Genomic DNA, 26448 nt, shown 5'->3' on the forward strand with positions numbered 1-26448 from the left:
AATCTAAGAGGGTGTATGAAAATCACATGGCTGTCAAATATAGCGAGCGTGCAAGCCAAACCCACTTTATCGTCAGCATTTCTATAAAAAAAAAAAAAGTTCTAGCTCCGCCCCAGCGGTCCATTCTCATTTCGATCCATTAACCTTTGTTGTGGGTTTCTCTAGCTGCTTACTTTTGGACCCGGATCGCTGGACTAGCCACATGATTTCTGATTTGACACAGTAAGGCAATTTTTAGTGTTTATGTTTTAAAAGGAAAAGGGCTGCCAAAAATCTTATAACTGGGACTTCAGATTAAAACTCATCCTATAAAAACTCCTTACAAATGTATGGATCTAGCTCAGTCCATTAAAATCTAGTGGAAATAACTGGAAAGGAAAAGGAATCCTGCCATATAGCAGGCACTTTGGGTAAAGGATATGGGTTAGATTTGTCATGCTATTAAGGCTACAACCCTATATTCATTTACCTTAGAATAAGTCCATTGAACTCACTGTGAATTACTTTTACTAGACATTATCTATTGCGCTGAACAAGGTTTTAAGCTGCAATCTGCAGTGTATTTGTTTGTCCATGCCAATTAAGTTCCATTTCAAAATTTCCAAGTTACTGCTTCTTATATTTAGGACAAGGTATTAATCCATTGCCTCGCTTTTAATTGACTGATGTATAACCGATTAGAATCAAGAGTGCAATGTCCTAATAAAGGCAACATATGGTACTTCATTTATCTACACTAAATATGGTGCTTATGGGAAAGTAAATTTTATGGGAGCAGAAAAACATATACCTTACATTCCAGAAAGTGCATACAACCTGTTTAAGCTATGTCAGCATAAGTCCACAGTCTTTCATCAAGATACAGGTCTGATTAATATACAACATTATTTCATTAATTATCCTTCCCAACGAACTGATTAATAATACCTTAATGACAATCAGACAGAAAGGGACCAAAGTAGGGCAGTTTCAAATACAACGAATAGGAACTGCTATGCAACGTGTACATTCATGTTTCACCGATGGATGTGCACCATTTGATGAGTGTATCAAGACTGTGAATGAACCATCACAGATCCAACATTACAGAAAGAATGTTCATACACCATTCCAAACACAGTCGTTTCGTTGAAGTCGGTGCAGGTGACCTGATGAGCATGTCCGTGTAAATTACCTCTCAGGTGTAATGATCCTACATTTCTGTAATTCACTGTATGCACACCTGATGTACACTCTCTGGGAAGTGTGGACATGAATCTTCAACTGGTTTTCACAAAGTGGGATAATTAATCCAGACAATCGACATATTAACGCAAATGCCTACACTAAGGGTGCAACCATAGACATATTTCAAGTCCCGCTGAAAATTGGTATTTATGAGTAGGCGTCTATAAGGATGAGGTGCAAGACTACTTTCTTGTAAGAGTCTCGTTCTGTGTTAAGTTCTGGTAGCCTTCCAAAGAAAAATAACCGGCTACGGACAAACGCTCATTTTCACAATATGAGTGCCTACACATTCACCCCTCCCTACATGCTGGTTAAAATTTGTTCTTCACATACAATGTATATGAAGAACGCAGTGTTTAAAGAGGCTCTAGAAGAAGCTACAAATCACACGAAGCTTAAAAAGGACTAGTTCAATGAAAATCAAATGTCCTTCAAACTACTTTGGGGGATAGAGTTATAAGTGGTTTTTGGAACCCCAGCACACACATACAGGCATACAACCGAACAGATGCTGAATTGCACGGAAAGTTTGTTTCCGCCTCCTCCGCTGCCACACAAGTCAACACTCCCATTGCTCCTCACAGGGCTTTCTTGGCTGTCCACTTGCCAACGTGGGACACAGTCGACACAGAATGGAAAGTGCGCCTGGTGGCGCTTTCCCCTTTGGGCTAATATAGCCACAGTTCATTGATCACTGCACAATCCTGCCATTAGCAGAGTTGGCTGGCTCCTAGGCACAATGGAACAGACAAGGAGGCGAGGGGTATGAGCGGGAGGGCAGTTGGCTTCAGCCCAGTGGGGTGCCCCTTCCAGCAAATGGCGAGGCGACAGCTGAAAGGTGGTAAGAGGGGCCAGGGCAAGAGGGTCTTCTACCCAAGGACACATATGGTGTGGATATTCTCTGCTTTCTATCAACTCCCAGCTACCTAGATAAGGAGAAAAACAATAAACACACGGGCTTTGTCAAGAGGAATGGGGTGGAGGTGGGAAAAGAGCGATTTCTCGCCCTGTTCCCAAGCGCAGGACCACACAGGGATGGCACCTCTGCTCTTCTCTGTCCAACAGTCTTGTAGAATCTTACAATAACAGCGCGGGATCAAAGGCTTCTCTTGGCCTCTCTTTAGCACTCCCAGCAAAGACCGAGAAAGAGTGTGTGTGTGTGTGTGTGTGTGTGTGTGTGAGAGAGAGAGAGAGAGAGAGAGAGAGAGATTTCCATTCTGTTATTGGTGGGTGAGCTGCCTTAACATTAATCTGGTCAAGTACAGCTTATCTATCTATCTATCTATCTATCTATCTATCTATCTATCTATCTATCTATCTATCTATCTATCTATCTATCTATCTATCTATCTATCTATCTATCTATCTATCACAGAATTGTAGCATCAGAAAGAGGGACGTGTGATCCCAAAAGCTCACTTGGAAACGTATAGTTTCTCCTAGCTAACGACTGTAACAAAGGCTTTATTCAAATCAAGCGCCTAATTACAACCAGAAGATGCTTTTCTTTCCCGTTCTCCTCTCCCCCTTTCTTCCCCCCTCTCCCCTTATGTTTTTTTTTTCTTTTCGGTTTTCTAGAGCAGTGGCTCTGTCTTCACATCTGACCCGGACAATACGTTCTGCAACAAAAGTGCCCTTTATCAAGCTCCAGGCTTTATCTGCACAGAGAAACCACACACACCCCCCCCGCTCTTCCGTTAGATGCGTTGACGACGCACAGACCGACCCAGAGGACTCAGAATGTAGTAACTTGGATGGAAACAGACTGAACCTCACTGACATTAGTGGGGCCTGATCCAGGCTTAAATCCAAAGGATTTTAACTCTAACCTTTTCTCTCCATGCGGGAGGGATATTACCAATGGAACATCTTTGAGCTGATCATTGTTAAAATGGAACGCGTTTACTGCGTATCATCTTAAATGATCGAGGGTGTTTAACCACTGATTCTCGTCCCCGCCCCCTGCTTAGTTGAGACTACAACCCACAAACCACTTATGCCAAAGCACTCTTGTTGGAGTCAAACTCAAAACTTCAGAAAACCTCTGCAGCAATTATTTCGCGACTTGCAACTGGTCAATTTCATAACATTTCTCTCCCCGCTCCTCCCAGTCCATAACAAACATAAACCTGTATTTCCTGTATTAGCCTTTCAGCCATAATAAACTCCGAAAAGGTAGGTTAAATGGGAGTTTTCTCCCTTCAAGTTGAACTCATTGCAGACTGCTATTCATCTCCAGGCAATACGGTATCCTGTTAGCATTCCGAACAAGGGGCTGTTCATAGATTTGCCTCCAACGATTTCCTGAAGAAACATATGGAAGCAATAGCGAGGGCTGTGCGTTCACCCCAGCTGAAGATGCAGTAGTGGAAAGAAACCGTGCTAAGGACTGCAGGCAATATGAGCCCAGAAACATAAGGGGGAGGGGGGAGGGCCTGGGAGTACAACCGGAGGGGATCCTTGAGATGAGCGGGGAAATTCTGCCATTACATTCCTCGGCCTCCCGTTCCTTTTAGCCCTTAGAATTGTCAGATGCCTTTAGCTAGCCGCCCCTTATTTTAGCCCCATAAAGAAGCGCACAGTGGTCAGACACGCGTCATGTAAGGAGAACCGGGAGAGGAAAGAGCCCTTTCCCTATCTTACGGCACGTGCTCGGGACCACATTTCTTCCGCCCACTTCCCAGCACCACCAGTGAAATCTGGAACTCCCCTGGATCCACCGCTCCACAAGAGAGAAGGAACGGCCCTTCTCTCGGAAGAACCCGCTGTCTATAGATGAGATGCATACAGTGAGTTTCAAGGATGGCCAGCACCACACCCAGGCAGATCTGGATAAACTCAACGGAGCCAAAAATCCCTACAGGAGTCTTCTATTGGGAAGAAGGGGGAAGGAGAGGAAAAGGAGTGTGAGGTGGAAAGACAGAGTTTAACACCCATACGCTACAGGACTCTCGGTTTTTTGGTTGGTTTTGCTGCTATTTTTTAAAACCCCAACACACGCCTGGAAATGGATATGATAAACGCGCGCCCCCGCCGCTCTCTTTCCTGGAGCTACACTGCCCCCTTGGCCTCCAAAGCGGAACAGCGCCCAAGTTACAAGAGGCGCGCTTTTATGCTTCATTTCCTACGAGCTAGACAGAAAATAAATATAGCAACCTCTTCTTAACTGCCACGACGATCGCACCGAAATCTCCTTCTGCCCCCAATTCATTCTCTCTCTCTCTCTCTCTCTCTCTCTCTCTCTCACACACACACACACACACACACACACACACACACACACCAGCAACAACGAAAGCTCACAACATGCCTCTCTCGCTCAGTCATCAGGCTTTAATCTGGCCAGGATTCTCTGCCTCCCCGATCCCAAACGGTCGCTCCAGTGTCATTTGACTGATATACAAAAGTGCCTAGCATAGTCGTAGCTTGCCCGCAATTTTACACTCCGAAAGACCTTCTTCCCAGATCGAAACTTTTCTCCCCAGTTATCTTTCTTAGAAAGATCTTTAAATTCTTCCTGTCAGCAAAAAGCCGAAGCAGCAGGACGTAACAATTATGACTAGTGAAGGACATCTCCCTCCCTCCCGCTAAACCTCTCATATCCTTTTCACTTTCATTCAGAAATCCTCTGTAGTAACCCGGACTCCGTGAGCGCTCTCAGAGCTGCGGGCTATTAGCCTGTAACCATTCATCTCAGCTGTCTACACCGAGGTGCTCCAGCCTGCAGGAATCATAACGATCGCAATTTCCCCTCCATCACCAACTTACGTGGCGAGAGTGGACCCAAATCTATGCAGCTGACCGACCCACCGTCCCTGGGACTGTGCGATGAGGGAAAACTGTGTTCATTCATGAAATTGGGAGCACTTGGGAAGGGGGGGGGAGATATAGTGACCTCCTGCAGCGCAAATGTCCCCCTCCCACCCCATTCCTTACCATATGCTCAAGCTCTCCCCATCACTAACACTAACACACGCACACACACTTCTCCGCCCCAGTTCCAGATGAAGTCTGGAAGCTTAAACTGACCCCCCCTCCCTGCCAGCGTAAGAGCCACGCGCAAGAGCCCAGACGCCAAGTAAAACCAGGGAGGCTTTTATTCTGAAGGAGCGGGGGGGGGGGCTTCATTTCCTGACAGCTATTTACTTGAAGCAAATGATTAGTTTGGGCAGCATGGACTCTAGCGTTGAATCAATTACAGGACTCTGAAGTTTCTGAAGCCATCACAGGGAGAAGAAAAGAGGAGGAAGACGTGGACCTTCCTTGGGGGATGTTTTGTTTTTAATTTTAACTCCTCATATTATCTTTACGGATTATTAACAAACAAAAGAAGGGAAGCGAAGGGGATTCTTCCTTCTCTTTCTCTCCTTTGGGACGTTTCCGACGTCGGGTCCAAGCCAATGAAGAGGGCTGAGCGGCTGGATGGGCTAAGAGCGCACCTGGGGCCGAGAGAGGCGCTAGGTGGGAGGGAGCTTTTGCCACGCGATCCTGTCTCTGTCTATGCAGAAGGGAAGCCCCCCTCCCTGGCGTCGATCAAGGGGGCTCAATCCGAAGGAAGCGGTCCCAGGATTGCAGCCTTCCTTTAAAAGAACGGTGAGGCAAAAAGTAACGAAAAGGTTGGAGTTGTGGGGCAGCCCCTGAGCCAGTCTTTATGTCTGGCGCGGAGTGAGAGAAAGAGGCAGCGCTCCTGGGTGGCGGGGTGGTTTGATAGAGAATCCCGAGGATGGGGAAGGGGGTTGGGGGGGTGAGACCCAGGAGGGCGGCGGGAGGAGAGGAGGGGCGCCTTCATTCGGAGGAACAAAGCCACCTTCATTCGGATGGCCCCGGTCCCCACTCCCGATCCCTTGCTGTAAGGCAAAGGGCTCGGACAGCGTCGGGTGTTGCTCTCCGGGGGACTGCTGAGCCGAGCCTGAAGGGAGGCTGCGGCGCTGTCGGAGAAACAACAACCCTCTGCTTGCTTTGGCAGCCTTAATGACAACCAGATTTGGAGGAGCGCGGAGGGGCCACCGCGCCGCATTCCTGCAGCGGGGCTGGGAGGAGGGACTCGGGGGCAGGCAGGCAGGAGCAGCAGAGACGGCTCCTGGTAGGGAGGGGAAAGAGGTGCGTGCGTGTGTTTGTCAGCGTGCCCCAAGCTGGAGTGAAGCCCCTTTTGGAGCGTAGCTGCGTTTAAAGAGCGGGTTAATCTGCAAATGAATCACGGAACAGGAAAGGGGCTGGGGAGCTGGCCAAACACCCGTGGCTTATCCCGCCAGACTGCGCGCGGCAGATGGAGGGAGGTTGGGGACCAGCTCGGAGCCTGTTGAGGAAGGTAAGGAAGGGGGGGAAAGAGATTTTAAACCCGAGCCTCGCTTTCTTTCTTTCTTTCTTTCTTTCTTTCTTTCTTTCTTTCTTTCTTTCTTTCTTTCTTTCTTTCTTTCTTTCTTTCTTTCCAATACCCACTAAAGTTCTTCGTTCCTTGCCCTGTCCTTTCCTTCCTAACCCGAAGTCCCTCCGAATCCAGGCGTTCACACTGGTGATCCCGGTGTCCGAGACCCAGGGCGATCCCCCACATCTGCCCTCCAATTCGAAGAGGACAGCCCGTCCGTGGCGCGCTAAATGTAGCCAGATGCCTTCAAGAGTGGCGCCTTTCGCCCTTTTGGCGACTGGCTGCCGCGATACCCCCCCCGCCCCCCGCCAAGGAGATGCGTGTTTACATCTACCCATCCCGAGCGAGATTCCTCGCGCACAAGCTGGAGCTGTGAAGAAGGCTAGGAGAGGAGGGTAGTTTTGCTGTGGGGCTGAGAGACGCTGCCTATGGAAAACCCGACGGGGCTGTTTTCCTGACTATGCCAACGCTGCCTGGCGAGTTGGGCTGCCTTGGAAAAGTTCTTGGGCGGGCGCACCAGGAAATGGCTCTCTCTTCACTCGGTTGCTCAACGTTTTCTTTGGACGGGGATCATCCAGCAGCTGGTGGGCGATCCAAAGAACACGGCCGGCCGGGACGACTCGCTGGAGTGGAGAGAAACGGATCTGAGGTTGGGCAGGCCAGCGCACAATTCCCAGTCCCCTCAGAGGTGGGATTACCCCCCCGAGTTTTCTGCGTGTGTGTGTTTCTTTTCTAAGTCTTTGAAGTCGACTGCAACTTCGCTTCAGTTCGATTTGCCCCTGAAAGGACCACGGAACTGGGATGTACGTTTCGCTCACCGTTGGATCGTAGGAGAGACGTTTTCTTCCCTCTCCCCACTGTGCTGCCCCCCAAAAGGTGATGCGACTTGGGACATCGCCCGCACTGGTTGCTTGCTAGCCAGGCTTATAACGGTGTCAGGCGCAGTCTAGGAGAGAAGCCGACCCTCCTCTCTTTTCTTCTTGTTAATTGGCCCGACGGGACGGTCCTGGAGTTCCCGTTGCAGTAGCCCTCTGCGCTCCTCCCCACCCCTCGGCGTGACACTTTGCTCCCAGATGAGCCCCAGTTGGTGAAATCTGGCGTTTTCCAGACCTGCCGCTAGTCTGAAGGAGGAGGACACCCCCCCACCCCAGTCGCCTGCAACCTTCCTTAAAGCTGCCAGCTTCACCGATTTCCCCCAGCTCACCGGATTTCATACCGCTGGAATTCTTTCTATGGGCAACCATTATTTTGAATGATTTTTATACAGAGATAGCATTTCTTTTAAGCTTTTGCCTCCTGGTGCTTTGACCGAGGGAACTTTTGGCAGACGCTGTTCTCTTGCCTCCATCGCACGGATTCTCTGTTTTCACCTACAACCCCCCCCATGTCTGGATACAGTACCCCCGCCCTCGAAATACCGCTTAGACAACGCGGCTGAGAAGATTTCGAGCATCCTGGAATCTATTCCACATTTAGACAAAGGATCTCCCGGAAACCTGGAAGAATCTTTTAACTAGGTGATTTGACGACAGATCCTCGTGGAATACTACAAGGCCTCTCGGCCAAAGGACTCAGGGGAGGGGACGCCCCTTTCGCCTCGCTCACCCTAAAAAAATGTTTCTTGAATTTGGTCCAAACAATCCTTTTGCTTTCTCATGGGGGCGGGGGGAGGAGGAGGTTGACATCAGGGGGATCGTCACGTTGTCTATAACCTTTTCTTCTGCTTTCTGATCTCCTTCGCTCTTCTTTTTAAACGAGAAAGCGAGTACTTCAGCCCGAGGTGAAGGTCATGGTCTTTCCACGAAAACCGATCCTCACGCCAGTTAAGCCGCAGCGCTGGGTTTTAAGGCGTCTGATGTCAATGGACTTTCCACTCCAACGACTCCGGCTTAACAGGTTGTGAACAGCGACCTATCAACTGATCTCCCATTAAGTCTTGGCGGGCATTCAACGGGCAGGCTGGGGGACTTGTGTGAACGTAAACCGTCTCCAGCCCGCCCAAACGAAACAATGTGACAGTTGCCAGTTGTTCTGGTTTGGATGGAGCCGTTTATATGGGAAAGGACCCCTTAAATTGACCCAGGCTGGTGGATTGTGTCCTTTGGTCTGGGCTATATGGGTTTACTGCATATGGCTGAAGACTTGAGGCCCATTCACACGTGTACGGTCACCATCCGATTATACTTGTTGATGACTTGCCGCTGAACGTGTGACTAGGCAGGAGTGCAAAGGACGGCGTCTGAGGGATAGGGAAGTTCTGTCTTTAAGATCTGCGATGGCTCATTCACACATGCATTTCTATCGTCTTCGAGTGATGGCGCCAACTAGCGTCCAGATTGAGCGGTCGTCTCCAATCCAGGCTTAAGCTAAAACACTTTGCAGAGTGCATAGCCAAGAGGTGGGGGAGCTGGCAATTTAATTTTTGGGGTGCACTGATGTGGTTAAAGTGTTGCTCGTGCGAGGATTGCTTCTTAAATTTCTCTCAGGGATCTTACCCCTAATCTGTGGAAAGCGCGCCTCGTTTCCTACGCCAAACACCAAGTATTCGAGCCCACGCCTAAATTTCCCACTCTCGCGCCGAGTAGGCTCTCACGTTTAGACGGGCTCAGGCGCTCAGAACAGCGTCTGTATGACTCTAGTTTGTCACTCTTACAAATGGACGAACAGTCCAGAATACGCAGAAAGGAAAGAGGTGACGTGCTTTGGAGCGCCGAAACGAGAGGCGTCCGTTGTGTGCTGCCTTTTAAAATAAAGGGGATCCCATAGAGGAAAAAGGGGGGAGAGTATATAGCTCCGGTTCTATTCGATGTAGAGAGGGCGGGGCAGAGGAATACTCCCGCTTCCCGTTTTTGCTTTGTTTTGCTTTCTCAGACCAGACCTCGGCGATTCCCATATGGATGGAAAACAGCGGTCTCTAAATCGCTGACTAGCGCTGGGGCTGGCGGAAAGTCATGAATGTGGTTTGCTGCTCGGCTACATAATCATATTCTTCCTCTTCTAAAATTGTTGAGTCTGCAAGCCACCGCCCCTTCTTCATGTACGCTTTTCCAAGGGGACGAGGGAAGCCACTGTGTGAACTCCTTAACTGACGGGGAGTTACCAGTCATTGACTTTTCCGTGTGACATTGATCAGCAAAGGGTTCGAGAAACAGTCCTCAGCCCCACACCGGTGGCGGTGGTGGAGATAAGGCGTGGGATAGGCAAGAGCCAGAGGGAAGAAAGCCTGGAGTTTTAGGCGAGGGGCTAGAAACGCTGGACTCTGCGTGTGTATATGGGGTGCGGGGAATAGCACAAATTTCTTGATGGCTGGTGTGTGGCGGCTATGTGATGTGGCGGGGTGGGTCGGCTGAACCGTGCCAGATACTCTGATTTTCCCAAGGGAAGAGGCAGCACTAACTTATAGAACAACAGCAAGTTCCTTTAGGTTTGCGAAGCTCTGCTGCCCTCCAGCGATGATTTTGACGAATAGCACGAGCGCGTTGCGTCTGGAAGTGCGGGGTGTGTCACGTGTGGAGTCAAGATTCTTCAGGCAGCTCGTTTTACACTCGTAGCGAATCTGTTTTTGAACACTCCCCTCCCCTCCAAACATTAGTGAGCCTCCTGCAGAGACACATGATGGACAAAATGCAAAGGCCCCTCACTTGCAAGATGTTTGGGAACTCTTAGCTGTTTCGGTTATACTGCATGCAGTATCCACAGTGGTTGAAGCCTTCTAAGAACCATGCAGTCACCTAGTCTTTGAGGAGCATTTGAATAGGGAGGACCCTGCTTTGGTTGGTGCAATTGGTCTCAGAGGAACATGCTCTTGTATGCAGGAGGTTGGAGCAGATGGCGCTTCTAGTTATCTAGTTTAACATTTATACATTATAATTTAAGTATCACTTCTGCTGATAAGGAACTCAGTGTCCTCCTGCCCACAGAAATCAATCCAAAATGGAGCCACAGAGAAACAAGAGGGAGGTGTCTGCATGCTTGGGGGAACTCTTTACATATTTTTTTTTCTAAAACCTAACTCTTTAAAACAAACACACCACAAACACAGAGGGGACAACTGCCCCTCAATGGCCCAGTGAGGATTGCACATGCCTTGTGTTCACCATGAGCTACAACATGTTCAGTGTTAGTTGAAAAAGTCAAAATGGACAACTGTGGGGAAAGGGGGAGAGTTCCTTACCATTGTCCCAGGAGAGTTGAATGTAAGGAGAACATGGCTGGTGGGCGAGAACCCTGACTAGGAGCATTCCTCTTAGGGTAGAAGGATATGCTGCCACATGAGTCTAACAATGGCATTTGCAGTAGAATGTCAATAAGATATAAAGAGTCAGGGTTCAGTCCCAGCACTTCTTTTTCAGTACCAAATGGACCCTGTGAAATAATAAAGACAGAATACCTCTGAGTATGTGCAGCAGGGATTTCTCAACACGAGTGGGCAGAGGTCCACAACTAGTCCCAGGCTTTCAGAGCAGGGGATGTGACATCTGGGAGCTTGAGCCCTGACACCTCTTGATTTAAGAATACCCTGCCCCTAATAAAGACAGTCAATTTATTTCTTCCTTTAGATTCCTCTTACTCTGGTTGAATCAAACTTTGCCCATCAAGAAGTCAATGGGAGCAATTGCTATTTTTGCATAAAGTGAGAAACCACATGAGCAATAAATCCTGCTTCAAGACATTTCTAGTGCAATGATGAATTTGTATGACAATTTTCTTTCAATCAAGTTGATGTCTGTAGTCAACTTTGATAGCATGTGGATGTATAATTCTGCTCTTGTGAATGGACCACTTGAAAGACATGCCCGGTTTGTGGGCCAGCCTGAGCATGACGTTCGGAAGGCTCTCAAATGTGATTCAGCAATGACCTGGACACAATAGTTGAAAAAGTCTAAATAATTCATGAGTGCATTCTCATGACCATTTCTTACATGCTGAATATGAGAGTGTTTTGCCTTGTTCTGGATATACTAATAGCCCCCTGCATGCTTCTACTCACTCCTAGTTCACAGTCCAAGTTTTCCTAGTTAATTTTTGTGGAGGGGAGGATATATTTTTCAGTATGTGTTGATTTGGTATTACCTTACACATTATAAATTCCAAAATCAAGTCATGTGAATTTAGCTAGGCAAAACTATTGCTGTGACAACCTGGCCAGCGTACTGTGAGTTGGGAGGACTTTTTTTTTAAATGGTTGTGCGAATTTGTCATCCGATTCTGAACTCTATGACACTCAGTCTTACCTCCCATGTAGAATCAGACTGAACTCAATATCAACAATATACAGTTAAAATATACAATTTCACACTAAGTGACTGACACAGAGAGACTGGAGACAATGCAGCAGAAGCTGAACCCAATTTAGGTGGCCTGGAATCCACTTTTCAAGTGTTCTTAACAAAATTTCATTTATAAAAATATTACTCCATTGAAAAACATTATATGAGAAGTAGTGTTAAAAACCCGTCTGGGTTGTTGGATCTGTAATGGCTCATTCAAAACATTGCTCATGGCTTCATGACTTTCACTTGATCCTGATGATAGCATAGTAGCTTGCTAAGGTGTGATAAATGTGAAACTGGCGTCTTAATAGCGGTATGTTGTGCCTAGAAAGAATAATTTCTTGAAGATACTGAGACTTCTCTCTCCTGATGGGACACTGTTGGCAACAACCTAGATGTTAAGAGCAAATCCATTTGTATCTGTGTATTCATATGGGTGTGATGGAACAGTTTTGCTTTTACTAAACGTTTAAGTTTTCTATGTGCTGGGTTGCAAAAGAATGGTTTCCTCCAGAACAAGTGGATAGTGACTCTGGAATATGTTTGCTTCACCGTATAGCTAGCAAACAGTAACTGCTTGCCTAAGCCACCTGTGGCTGCTTTACCAAACCTATTCTGTGTCTGGTAGGGAGCTCTGGCATGTTGTACTTTGCTCTGTGCTTGTGGCACACTCAAAGTGGTGGATGTGTACAAATGTGTGTAAGGGATGATGAGTACTGATGTTCTTGCCTCAACACTGGAGGTGAGATTTGAATACTGGAAAAGCTTTACATTGCATGACGAGTTTACAACTCAGCTTACATTTATGCAATCCACTAAGTCCTCCTGAATTTAGTGGAGTTTACCTGTAAGTAAATTTTATTTCTCTTATTTTGACGTTTATATTCCACCTTTCCTCCAAGGAGCTCCAGGTGGCATACGTGGTTCTTCCTCTCCCCATTTTATCCTCACCACAACCCCATGAAGTAGGTTAGGCTGAGAGATAGTGAATAGCCCAAGGTCAGTCAATGAGCTTCATGGCTGAGTAGGAATTTGAACCCTGGTCTCCCAGATCCTAGTCTGATACTCTAACCACTACATCAGTGTAATGGTTGACTGCAACCTTATGTATCTTTCAGCTTTCTCTGGCTTTTAATGGTCAAAAGGATTCCTCAACAGCTGGCCTACATTCTTGTAGGAATGTTTGTAACAGCTTCAAGTTCTGTTTCCTCGCTGTGTAACTGACATGACAAAACCTGTGAAATCCTGGCTGTCCTGACATTGGTGACCTACAGCTAGGAGTTTTCATTCAGAGAATCTGAGAGGCCAACAGCCTGTGGTAATGTTGGGATACTTTCTTACCTTTTGCATTAATGGTCTTGCATAACGGCAGTAAAACCACACATATCATCCTGGAACCTCAGCCAAGTAAAAGGCAACTGATGTTATCATGTTAGGGTCAAGTGATCCTTTAATGACATAACATGAATGTGATGAAAGAGTCAAGATGCAAAGATAGGAGTGTTGTAAGCATACATATTGGGTTCCTTTGGGAGGAAGGATGGAATAGAAATGTAATATAATTAACCACAACACATTTACAGTACATTAATAGGGAAATGAAAAGCCAGTTTATTTATATCCCACCCTTCCTCCCAAAGCAGCCCAGGGCAGCAAGGATAGTTCACACATGCATATTCCTCACTTATTGACTGATGCTTCAAGTAGTGGTTTACATGTGTGAATGACCCATCACAGATTAGGCACTGCAGACAGAATCTTTGTATCACAGGTCAGCTCAGAGACACTTGTTAGTTCAGAGCAGTGAGTCATCAACTGTTGAATAATCTTGTATGATAGACATGCCAGCAGTGGAACAGCCCATAGTTTCAACTCTATGAGACTGATGACTCTTCCTTATAGTATGTGAGCAAGACCTCTTCCTACACAGATCAATATTTCATCCTAACCAATGATACATCTCCAACAATAAGAGACCACACTTACAATGAATAGATGACGTGGTAGCTTGTACTTCTAGAATGGAAACCCTTTTGAGGCATTGATTCAGAATGTCCTCCATACTGTTATTTAATCAATAGATCGTTGCTTTACTGTGGTGATGCAACAATAACAACAATGCAAGATTCAGACAATATATATATTTAGATATATATTTAGACATGTTTTCAAAAATGATGGGACAGCTCTGTGGGTAGGAGTCTATGCCCCCTCTTGACCACATGAAGAGTCAAGCATAAGGTCCTGGGTTCATTAGAAGCTTTTTGGAGTTCCCAATGCAACACACAGCAACTATACTCTATGTCTATGCAATACAGCCACAAATGGAAGGCTGGCATAGTTACTCATGAGCAGGCCTGAAACTTAAATGGCTTACCAGGTCAATCAGTTCACATATTTGATGCAAGCTTGCAGCAAGATGTTATTCCTTGCATTGAGGCAGCAAAGTAGCTAGGCATCTTGAAAGGACCCCTCTCTTAAAATTTTGTCTCTTCTCTGCTCTTTCAGCATTTTCTTGGCTGGGAAACAGTCCAGGAAATGAAATGCTTGCAGTGGGTAATGAGCCAAAAGGGAGAAGTGATGTCTATCAAACTGAGGAGGAATTGACATTTTTGGAAGACAATCTTGGATAAGGCCCCTGGATGGAGAATTTGATCTTGTAACTCATTCAGGTTTTATGCCCATGAGTTTATCATATTTAAAATGTCTTAGAAAGCCAATTCTTTTATTGCCTGCTTCTCCTTCCCCTGGAGTCACTGAAAGCTGCAGAATCTCCCACTATTCCCTGCACTGGGAGTTTCTGCTTTTGGTAGAACTTCGTTAGGAGAAAGGCCAATAATTGTGAAAAGTTGCAGGTGGCCCCATCGATGTGTTTAAAAGATGCTTGCAAAATATACAGCTTTCTTCAAAAATGGTTTTCTTTTTACTGGGCTTTCTTGAAGTCTTCTTGGATAAATGCACCATCTCCCTGGGGAGGCTAGACTTGTTAACATCTGACAATCCACAGGAAGGATTTCAATCCTTGCAAAAGTTGGACAATGTTGCCATTATGTAACTGGTTTCCTACCTGATTCTAATCATTCTAGTGCAGTTTCTAGGACTATGAGGTCATGACATTTTGCAAAAGTAGAACCAAAATCCAAATTATTTCCATTTTAACATTAAAGTTTTTCAGCAGATTTTATTTAGGTTATCTGGATTCACTCCAAAATTGACCTATGAGACAAAAGTTTCCGTGGTCAAAAGTCATAGAATGTTGCAGTATTAGCATGAATCAACACTGCCACCAACTGGCTGTTGGAGTAAATGCAGGCAAATTATGTGGTGGGAAGTTATAAACTCTACATAACTACCCACTTCATAGAAAGGATAAAGGGGTGTTTCGGGAGGCAGGGTAGAGTGGGGGAGTGAATTTTCTTCCCTTGCATTCTTTTTGCTCATACCCTTTGGCTGTATTCCACATCACTCACCCTTTAGCATGGCATTGCTAGAGTGTGACAGACAGATGGAATTTTGGGAACTGGTTATTTTATGGCAACATAGTGCCTGAGCTTCGCTTCTTATATACAGATGTGGCCAATTTAGAAACAACAGCCCAATCTTATGTATGGTTTCTTAGAAGTACACTCCACTGTGTTCAGTGGGGATTCTCAAGCAAGCTTGCATAAGATTACAGTCAGGGATGTAGTTGTGCAGGGTCTTGGTCCTAGACCCTTTACTTTTTTTGGGAGCAGGGTCCCAGCAGGGTCCCTATGACTCCAGCATCCTACAAACCAATCATCATAAAAGAGAGAACTGAGAAGAGTCTTCTAACATGCTTCTTTCCTGCTGATTGCAGCCAATTCAAGTGAAAGGAGGCAAGTCAACCACTGAGAAGACTCTTCTCAGTGCTAACAGTCTCCTCATTCAGGCTTATTGGTTCCTATGCATTAACAAGGATCTCATTCTTAATTATTTATTTATTTTATTTATTTAATTACACTTTTAAACCACCCTATAGCAACAAGCTCTCAGTGCGGTTTACAACAAGATAAAACCACATTTAAAATACGAACAAGTGTGGATTACAGCATACAATTATAAAACATATTTAAAAACAAAATTAGAGTACAAATTAAAATAAAAATTACAATTACAGTTAAGTTTAAAATTAAAATTAAATTTAAGCTTAAAATGCCTGGGCAAAGAGGTAGGTTTTTACCTGGTGCCAAAAAGATAACAAAGAAGGTGCCAGGCGTATCTCATCTGGGAGGGCATTCCATAGTTCGGGGGCCACCACTGAAAAGGCCCTAGATCTAGTTGCTGTTCTCCGGGCCTCCCTATGAGTTGGGACCCAGAGAAGGGCCTTAGACATCGAGCGCAGTGAACGGGTAGGTACATAACGAGAGAGGCGTTCCATCAGATATTGCGGTCCGATGCCGTTAAGGGCTTTATAGGTAAGAACCAACAGCAAAACAGTAACCCCACAGCAAAAAATGCAGGCATGGCTGTGATCAACATGAAGGGACCCTACGCTTCTGAATTTGCCACTACACTACTGATTGCAGTATTAGGCAGCAATATTATACACATTTACATGGGAATAATCCACAATGCTAATGGTTTACTTTAGAGTGTTTTTTGTTTTGTTTTCAGTGTAGAATAAACATGCATGCGATTGGGCTGTTACTTTGCTTTCATTCTGCAGAATTGCAGATTGACTGGATGGCGCTGTTTATTTTAATTATACTGCCACGAGAGTGGCTGTGTACTATAGCCAGTGTGGATTTTCACATTCTGCAATGTTAAATTGAAAATACCCCCATGCCATTCTGATGCTTCCCATAAACTCATTTCAAAACAAAACCTCACAAAACTTAGTCCTGAACTCAGAAATGCTTGCTTAACAACCCTGTCAATTTTCATGGCAATACACAAAACAGTCAGAGAGAATAGAGGGTTTAAAATCCAAAAAGAGAGGGAAAAAACCCAGAGCCCTTTTGGACTTTTTTCTCTCAGAGTTCTCATAATCTGTTGAAATTCATTAAAAATCAGCCATGTTCACAGAGTACCTGTAATCCTAATACTGACCTTGCCCCATACTCTGACCTTCATCTTCTGCAGTTTAAAAGTTAAAAAAAATGCCTGGCTGATTTTTAATTAATTTAATAAATTTTGCATTGAACTGAATAAGAATGTTGGGCATGCTCAGTAAGAACCAACTGTCAGTGTTCTAAAAGCCAGACTCACAGCTGATGGGCTTGGCTAATCAGGGAGCCACACCCATACCAGACTTTGATTTCACTTGAGACAGTCATGGCTTCCTCCAAAGAATCCTGGGAAGTGTAGTTTGTGAAGGGTGCTGAGAGGAGACTCCTATTCCACTGACAGAGCTCCAGTGGCCAGGTTTAACAGTCAGCCACTCTGATTGAAGGTCTGTGAGAGGAACAGGGCATCTGCTAGCAACTCTCAGCACCCTTCACTAACTACACTTCCCAGGATTCTTTGAGAGAAGCCATGACTGTCCAAAGTGAAATAAATGCCTGGTGTGGATGTGGCCAGGGACAGCTTTGGTTTAAATTTGAGTGGGAGGCTACATATGCCTGCCTGCTGTAAAATAAAAAGGTGGGGGAAACGCTGAAAAGCAATGATACTTTCCTTTTGGAAAGGAAAGGGGCTTCCCCTCTGCCCAGTGCCCACCCACCCAATCTCCTCCCCTCCCATCCTCCACCCTCCCTGCCCCTCCCCCGGGTCAGTGTTGGACTACTATCTGGGAGATCAGAGTTCGAATCCCCACACAGGCATGAAGCCAACTGGGTGACCTCGGGCCAGTCACTGCCTCTCAGCCTCAGAGGAAGGCAATGGTAAAACAACCTCTGAATACCGTTTACCATGAAAACCCTATTCAAAGGGTTGCCATAAGTCCAGTCGACTTGAAGGCAGTCCATTTCCATTTTCAAACATGATTGCACAGAAATAAATCCCATTGAACTCAAAAAGTATGCAAATGATCAAACCCACCTCCCTTCTCCTCCCTCTTATCCCCTCCCTCTTGCCCCTTCCCTCCTGCTCCCTTTGCCCCTCCTTCCCCATCCCCTTCCAATCCCCTGTTTCCCCTTCCCCCTCCTCCCCCTCCCCTTCCGCCTCCCCATGGTCAGTTTTACCTATCTTAAGCATGATTGCATGGAAGTAAATACCATTGAACGCTATAAGCATGCAAATGATCAAACCTCCCCTCCCCTCCCCCTTCCTTTGCCCCACTCCAATACACTTCTTCCCCCTCCCCTTCCTTCTCCCCCATGGTCAGTTTTTCCTATCCTAACCATGATTGCATGGGAGTAAATCCCATTGAACTCAATAAGCATGCAAATGAGTAGACCTGCTTTTCTCCTCCTTCCCCTCTCCTCTCCCTCCCCCCTCCCCCCTCTTCATTCTTCCTCCTCCCCTGCCCACTCCAGCCCTCCCTCCCTCCCCCGGGCAGTTTTACCTATCCTAAGGATGATTGCATGGGAGAAATCACACTGAACAATAAACATGCAAATGATCAAACTTGTCCTTCTCCTCCCTTCCCTCTCCTGCTTGCTCCCATCCCAATCCTCCCCTCTGCCTTTCCTCCCCTCTGTCCTCCTCCTCCCCTCCCCATCCCCTGTGGTCAGTTTCACCTATCCTAAGCATGATTGCAGGGGAGAAAATCCCACTGAACTCTATAAGCATGCAAATCAAACCTGCCCTCCTCTCCCCCTTCCTTTGCCCCCCTCCAATGCGCTCCTTCCCCCTTCCTCCCCATGGTCAGTTTTTCCTATCCTAACCATGATTCATAGGAGTAAATCCCATTGAACTCAATAAGCATGCAAATGATCAGACCTGCTTTTCCCCTCCTTCTCCTCTCCTCTCCCTTCCTTCTCTCTTCCTCTCTTCCCCTCTTCCTTCTTTCTCTTCTCCTGCCCACTCCAGCCCTCCCTCCCTCTCGGTCACTTTTACCTATCCTAAGCATGATTGCACGGGAGTAAATCGCACTGAACTCAATAAACAAATGATCAAACCTGTCCTTCTCCTCCCCTTCTCCTCCTGCCTGCTCCCATCCCAGTCCTCCCCTCTGCGTTTCCTCCCCTCCCTCCTCCTCCTCCCCCCCTCCCCATCCCCTGTGGTCAGTTTCACCTATCCTAAGCATGATTGCAGGGGAGAAAATCCCACTGAACTCAATAAGCATGCAAATGATCAATCCATTCTCTGCATACTTGCACAGGATCCCATTTCTTACCTCCCGGATTAAAAAGCAGGGAAATTCACTAGTAGGCAAAAAACTTTGCGGTTTAAGAACGTACCTATAGCCCACAGATATTTCTATCAAACTTTAAAAAGCAGGGAAATTGGGCAGCTATAGTGAATGCACCAGGGGAGCAGGAGACCTGACCTCCTCTCTGAGATATTGTACTGCCCTACAAATTTGTCAAAATGCAAACACCATTTGGGTTGGTCTTTCACAGTCCAATCCACTTGCTGTGTAGCTTGGAAGAATTTGGTAACGTGCCTCTGAGCATATGGTGAAATCAACCCAAATAATAGAAAGAAGACATGTGCTGTGCTGATCTTGTTTTAGCTGGGAGGAAGCAACATTATTAAGACAGTTAAGATGGTCACTTTAAATATGTCTGATTTCCTGTGCAATTTTAATGAAGTTTCCTATAGGAAATCATTTACTTTTGTTTCTATTTCTGTGAATATGTGAAGTACAGCAACACTTTGCAAAAATTACACTAAAAAATCTCCAAACATAATTGTGGAATATGTGAAGTACAGCAACAGTTGGCAAAATTTACACTAAAAAAATTCCAAAAATAATTGTGGAATAATGGCACTGACTGTTCTGCAGAATAGTCTCCAGTGTACCTCAGGAGTGTCTCAATTTGCACAAGATAAAACACTGGGAGGTGAAATATATTCTAGCAAAATTATAGGTGTGCTGTATGTTTTTAATTGATTGTGCCCACCTTGCCTATTTTTTTGCCTATTAGTGATATTTATTTAATTATTTTTTATCTTAAATTTTCTTGCAATGATTACTCTTCAGTTGGGCCTGCAGAGGGCAGCTCAAATGTCCATGTAATATTTCTCATGCAGTATAATGAGTTTCAAGAAGAAAAATGTTGCATATTTGCTATATATTTGATCCTTTTACAATTCAAAATAAGGATTACCTGTCAAGGCATATAAATCCATCAAGTAGGTCAGTACTGAGAAATCTTGGGGTTGCAATCCTAGGCACAATTACATGGGAACAAGTCTCATTGAACACATTGGGATTTACTTCTGTGAAAACTGGCACAGGATTGCGCTACACATCACATTAATGTCAATGGGAGCAATTTAAGCATGTGCTCAACTTTCCTGGGGACTAAAATTGCTTAGCTGTACCAGTGGCTCAGGAGGACAAAGTAGTCTTTCCACTGCAGTGCATTTTGGGGTTAGTTGGAGAAAAATGTGAGGGACCGTGGTGGTTTGTGCTTAAGTATGCATGAAGGAGAATGCCATGTTTACTAATTGGAGCAAGCATTAATCAAATCCTGTATTCTGTTTCCAGCAGTGATCACTAGATGTCTCTAGGAAGCTTATATGCGGGCCATGAAGGCAATGGCCTTCCCTCATTAGCCAGCTCCAGCCTCTAGTTGCCACAGATACACTGTCTCTAAACATGAAAGTTCCATTTGGTTATCATGGCTTAAACCCAACAACAGACATATCTTCCATAAATTTGCATACACTTTAGCCAAATATATATATCCAAGGGCCAATCTACACATTGTATACAAATACATGAAAATGTAGCTCAACAACACTTTTTAAAAAAAGCTTGAAAAACTGCTTCAGGAGGAAACAAACAGAGAGTGGAGAAGTAGCATAGGCGAGAGGGGTCTTGAACCCTTTGTCCTGTCCAACCCCTCCAGTGGCTCCCCCTCCTGCATGGGATTTCATGTGCATCTAAATGCCCTTCCCTTCTGCTTCTCTGCTGTCGGGGTGCCTCCAGACTGCCAATGCTTTGCAGGAGGAATTCAAGCACATTCCGGTAAATTTAGGTTTGTGCGATTAAAGTGAATTAAAACACTCTGTTGCCCTAGTGCAGCAAATTTACTTTTAAAAAGAAAGACTTTCTGCAGTTAGGAAAGTAAGAGGGAAATACCTTGAAAAGTGTGGAATAAACAAATAATCAAGGTGAAGATCCCACAAACCAATCAGGATGAATGTTTGATGAAGACTGGATATAATCTAACCTCTGCCTAAGCTTTGCACAAGCAAATCAGAATAAATGTTCAATAAATAAGTTATCCGGAGGAGTCCAGTATTACTCCCTGAGGTTAAAAGTTTCCACTATGCTACAGTTACACATATTTTACACATAACATGTAGTTTGGTCCTCTGCTAATGGACATCATCACATTCTGAAGCAAGGAATTTGAGAAGTTTCTTAGGTACTTTGTGAAGAAGGAATTCTTTTTGTCTGTTCTAAACTGTCGCACACCCCCTTTAGCCATTCCAGTGAGCAGCCCTGGCTTTGAATAGCATGGCAGTGGGTGGAATTTTTCTGTCTATCTGTTCTCTGCACAGTATTCATGACTCTTTCTTTTGTCCCCCAGTCATCTTTTCTCTCATCTAAATTAAAATGCCTCCATATCTTCCAATCTGTTGATCATCAAACCTAAGCTTTTTTGTGGAGCAAACGCTTTTCCCCACCCCAAGCAATATGTGCAGCACGGGGGTCCATTAGTCCAGAACTCCAGATGAGGTTTATTTTAAATATAAACACTTTATTCCAGAATGTTGAGGCATCATGGTCCCCTTTTAGTTTGGGGATTCTCCAGCTTGTTCAGGCAGCTCCCGTCAGTCTCTGGGTTATTTCTATTTGTAATTGATCGGATGACTCTAACGGCTGGAATTCTAAGCACACTTATCTGGAGTTAGTTTCACTGAACTCCATGTGTTTTCCTTCTCAGTCAATAGATGGGAGAGGGCTGCAAGAAGAGATGGCAGAGGCAGCTTGAAGCAGGAGAGATTAACTAATCAAAGAAGAGGATGGGAATTCTTTAAAGACATACGTACTGTGGATCCTTTATCTAGAAAAAATACAGGACAGAACTGTGATAATAAAGGGGGAGAAGATGGCTGGAAGGGAAGACGACTTTGATGTCCAAGAGTTTGTTATCAGTGGGAGGCACTTACATAAACACATGGCCATTATTGGTAATTGAAAAACCACGGCAAATGACTTGTTTCTGCAGGAATGCCATCTGCTGAATTTCTGGAGTTGTGCATGTGCTGGTCATTTGTCAGTCTTGGTGGTGGAATGTAGGCTGTGACTCAGGCCCCCACTTGAGAAGGCAGCCCTATTGAGATTGCACCATTTCAGTGGTCTGTAAATCACTCCTAAAGGTTTTCCAATGCACTGGTTTAACACTCCACTCTGATATGCTGTTAAATTCACACGCTGGGGCATACCACGCATGCGCATCCTGAGTATGGTCTGTGTTTAGGAACACAGGAAACTGCCTTATACTAACTTAGACCATTGGACCACCTAGCTCAGTATTGCCTACTTTGACTAGCAGCAGCTGTGAAGGGTTTCAGGCAGGAGCTTTCCCAAGCCCTACCTGGAGACACCAGGGATTGAAACTGGGACCTTCTGCATGCAAGGCAGATGCTCGATTGCCGAACTATAGCCCTTCCCCAGTTCAGTGGGGCTTACTTTTGAGTAAGCATGCTAAGAATCATTATCTAAATATCTGTTGTTTATAGCACCCACTTTTTCTCCCAGACAATGAGAAGTTACATGGATACATCTTGTATAAAGGCATTGTACTTTACTGGGTGTGTTTCATGAAGAAAGAGGTACTGATTTGTCATTTATAAGCCAATATTTCTTGGCTTTTTGAGGTCTTGCTGCCAAATTGGTTCAGAATAATCTGCTGTGTGAGTGGAGCAGGACCTAGCATAGCGCATTACAGGCTACAACCAGGATCCAAAGAACTAATTGAGTGCACGCAAGGCCATTCTCAGTAGGATGTTTTGCCATCTATTAGTGGGGGTGGGGTGAGTGCTGTTTACCCTCCCCCCCAAGCTGCTTTGTAGAAACAGCTGTGTGGATGTCATGTGGCTGCGTTTGCAACCAGTATCAGCACTGATACAGCAATGCACAACAAAAAATTTTGTAAAAAAGAAACTGTATCGTAGTACATGCTCCAGCATCACTTCTGACACACTACAGACATTAACACTGCAATCTCACCAGGCTCACCTGCATTTATACCTGTCTGCCACGCAAATTGTGCAGGTCAGTTTTGCATTAGGTGTGCACTGAAATCCTAGAGAGGCATAGCGCATCAACACAAGTTTTGCAAAAACTGACATCTACCAAAAATTGGCATTCTTATTTTGAATCAAAACCATGAATCTGAAATTCAGTTTTTTACCTGAATACCAGTTTAGTGTAATGTTCATGAGACTCAGCCATGAACCATTACATCCCTAGTTTAAATCTGCCTATGTCCTGAACATGGAGGAGGGGTTTTACGTGTCCCTCTCTCTCGGGGCCAACTAGATGTAACATTGACGACATCATCAGATTTTTTAAAAAAATGTAAAATAGAGCTGGCAGGGGAGGGGGGATGCAGTTTGCATCAGGAGCACAGCACATGCAGAGGACAGGTTTAACCCTCCCATCCCCAGCTGCAATTCTGACAAAAATCAAAATGGGATGATGTGAAGTGTTTTAAACATTCTAAATATTAAGGTGGCTTTTAAAAGAACCTTAACATTTGCAGTGTTAATTCTTTAGACTTATGAACACTTATAGTGATGATGATTATGGCAAGTTTCAAATAGGAAACCTCATCTGCTGTCAACAAACATGAAATACTATTTCATGATGTCTATCAAATACTATCAGTCAATAAACTAAAATTAAATACCTTTGGATATCAAGAAAAGTATATCAAGTGTCTAGCAAATATTCCAAATGTGCGACTGACATTTGAATTTGCAGAGGAGAATTTTGGGAAACATAGTAGCAAGCTGCCTTATACTAACTCAGAGAATTCATCCATCTAGATCAGTATTGCAGTACTTGCAGTAGCTCTCCAAGGTCTCAGACAGAGGTCTTTGATGTTGCTACCCGATCCTTTTAACTGGAGATGTCAGGGATGGAACTTGGGACCTTCTGACTGCAAAGCATATGGTCTATACTGAGCCATGATTCATCCTAAAATGCAAAAATATTTCAGACTAAATTTGTTTCAACTACAGTTAGTTGCACACTGACATGGATTTTGTGTGTGCACCTTAGCACAGAACGGTGCCAGCTTGCCAAGACAGTCAGAATCTTAATGGTTCTGTTGAATGTTCTTAATGGCCTCATTAATACTTTCTTTGTAGAGTCTTCTCCAAACCACACAGTCAGCCTGACCCATGTAACACCAACGTCATTTCCAAGATGCTCATTGGATCCGAAGGCAATTTTGTTTGAAAAGAGAATTGAATGTGGCCTTTTGGATGTGAGCAGGTGGGCAGTTTGATTACCCAAGACAGTAAATTACACATGGAACATAGGTTATTGGTTGTAATCCTTAAGAGATTTCCCACTGATTTGTAGCAATTCACTCTGCCAAATTTAAAAGAGAATGTAGTGATGGTGATAATGTATTGCTTGTCTTACTGTTCAAGAAATGAAATATGATATAAACATGAACCCAGTCTTGTATTCCTTCTCTTGTCTAGCAAGAGAGTTTCATTATACATTTTGATTTTATACATGATTTTACATAGATATACATCAAGGAAACTCTTATTTCACACTTATCCTTCTTTTAAAACTAAAATTCCAAAATCTGCAATACTAAAGCTTCAGCAAAGCATGACAGCCTTTCCTCCCACTGTCAATGGAGTAATGTGTATCCTGGCCCTCTGTATATTTACCTTAGAAGGAGTATGTTGATTGTGCTTATTCCCAGATATGTGTGCAGAGGATTGCAGCCTTACTTGTTGGAAGTGGCGAAGATATTTTCAATCTGTGTATTCAGTACTGAACAAAGATGGGTCAAAGCAAAGCTGGTATTTCTTTTGGGTTGTTTTCATATGAAATCCCCAAAGCTTAAGGATAATATTTTCAGGGAAAACAAAGGAATTTTGGAGAAGAGCATAACTAAATCCTGCCCTGGGGTCCTACTGGGAGAAAGGGTGGGATATAAATCTAATAAATAAATAAATAAATAGATGCTGCTTTTGGAACAGGCTAATCAAGATCAGGCTTTTCATTCCTGCATGCCCCCCCACTCCCTACCAATGCCGATGCCTTCCAGAATTGCATTTAACATGTATTACTCTGTTCTCAAGATGCTGAATTTAGGAGACTGAAATTTTGCAAGATCTACTTAGCATATTTTTATGGCTCTGGATTTCAGAACTGATGTTATTTTTGCTTTCTGGGGAAAAAAGATAGTGGGCCAGATTTACAGCAAGGTTCAAAGGCATGATCTTAAATACATTCAAGATTTAAGGCTGCAGCCTTATGCAAACTGACTAGGGAGCAAGTCCCACTGAAGTCAGTAGAACTTGTTCTGAGTAAATATGCAAGGGATTGTGCTGTGCGCTGTTAAGAGCATTTGTTGTGGTTATCTTTTTTTTAGTCCATAGTAACCAGAAATATATGATTTTATCTGATGCAGTCTGAAATACTGTGTATGCTTGCCAAATGCTACCCCCCTGGTGAGTGTAATATGGATTTGAATGTAACAGCCCAAAGCTGGGGGAACCAGGACTATTTGTCATTTTTGACAGTACAGAACGATTAATGTCAGTAATGCATATTTTCAAGGTGCTAATGTGCATTGCAGATGTATCATTGTCATTTTCTATACTCCCATTAACTAATCATGTCTTGTCTTTATTTCCTGTTCTTGTTTCAGTTGACCATTACCATGGGTCCTTCCCAAAGGACATTCCTGATCGTGGGCTGCCTCTTGACAGGTAACATCCATCTGTGTTTGAAATGGTTTTTTTTATTGTGAGACTTGTTAAGCCAAAGGGATCTTAGCCTAGAGTCAAAGACAAAAATAAACACAACTGCTGAACTACTTGGAATTTCATCCATTTTGCTGGCTTGGGCTGGAGAAGTATCATCAGGAAGCTTAGAGAAAGGTGATGCTAAAAGCCTAAGGAGAAAAACACTGCTCATTATGCCCCATTCTGCTTGCTGTGTAAGGACTCACTTGCCTAAGCACATTCTCATTACCTGGTGGGCATATCTGTTACCCAATGATATGACCATTTTTTAAAAGGAATCTATAAGTTGTATACAATGAAGTCATCCCATTTGCACAAGGACTTCTGCTTCCACAACAGACTTCCCCTCCCTCTCCTCCCCCACAGTGCCCCCACTAATCTGTTCTTGGAATTCCCCCAATCCTCTGGAGCAGATTTGGTGAGGGGATCATGGGGAGAGGAGGGGAAGGGGAAGTTCTGTTGCACAAGCAGAGGTCCTTGCATGGACATGACAACTTCACTGGACATGTGCATGGTTTCATATCTGTGGCTGACTTATACAAAAGGAATCACCTT

The 26448-nt window shown here is 44.6% G+C and overlaps 1 protein-coding gene across 3 annotated transcripts in view; it reads left to right on the top strand.

The window, feature by feature from the left end:
- The first annotated feature begins 5343 nt into the window (after positions 1-5343).
- The window catches only part of PDGFRA (platelet derived growth factor receptor alpha), a 67592-nt gene continuing 46487 nt past the window's right edge, over positions 5344-26448 (top strand). The window contains exons 1-2 of one of the 3 annotated variants that reach the window (XM_061583223.1): positions 5344-5820; positions 25797-25857. In XM_061583223.1, the coding sequence (XP_061439207.1) occupies positions 5728-5820; positions 25797-25857 (154 nt within the window). In that variant the 5' untranslated portion in view covers positions 5344-5727. Of the gene's footprint in view, positions 5821-6302; positions 6536-6988; positions 8110-25796; positions 25858-26448 lie in introns of those variants that run through there. The other 2 variants (XM_061583224.1, XM_061583225.1) reach the window with 2 other exon arrangements.

Source organism: Rhineura floridana, chromosome 9, assembly GCF_030035675.1.
Source record: "Rhineura floridana isolate rRhiFlo1 chromosome 9, rRhiFlo1.hap2, whole genome shotgun sequence".
Classification (NCBI taxonomy): Eukaryota; Metazoa; Chordata; class Lepidosauria; order Squamata; family Rhineuridae; genus Rhineura; species Rhineura floridana.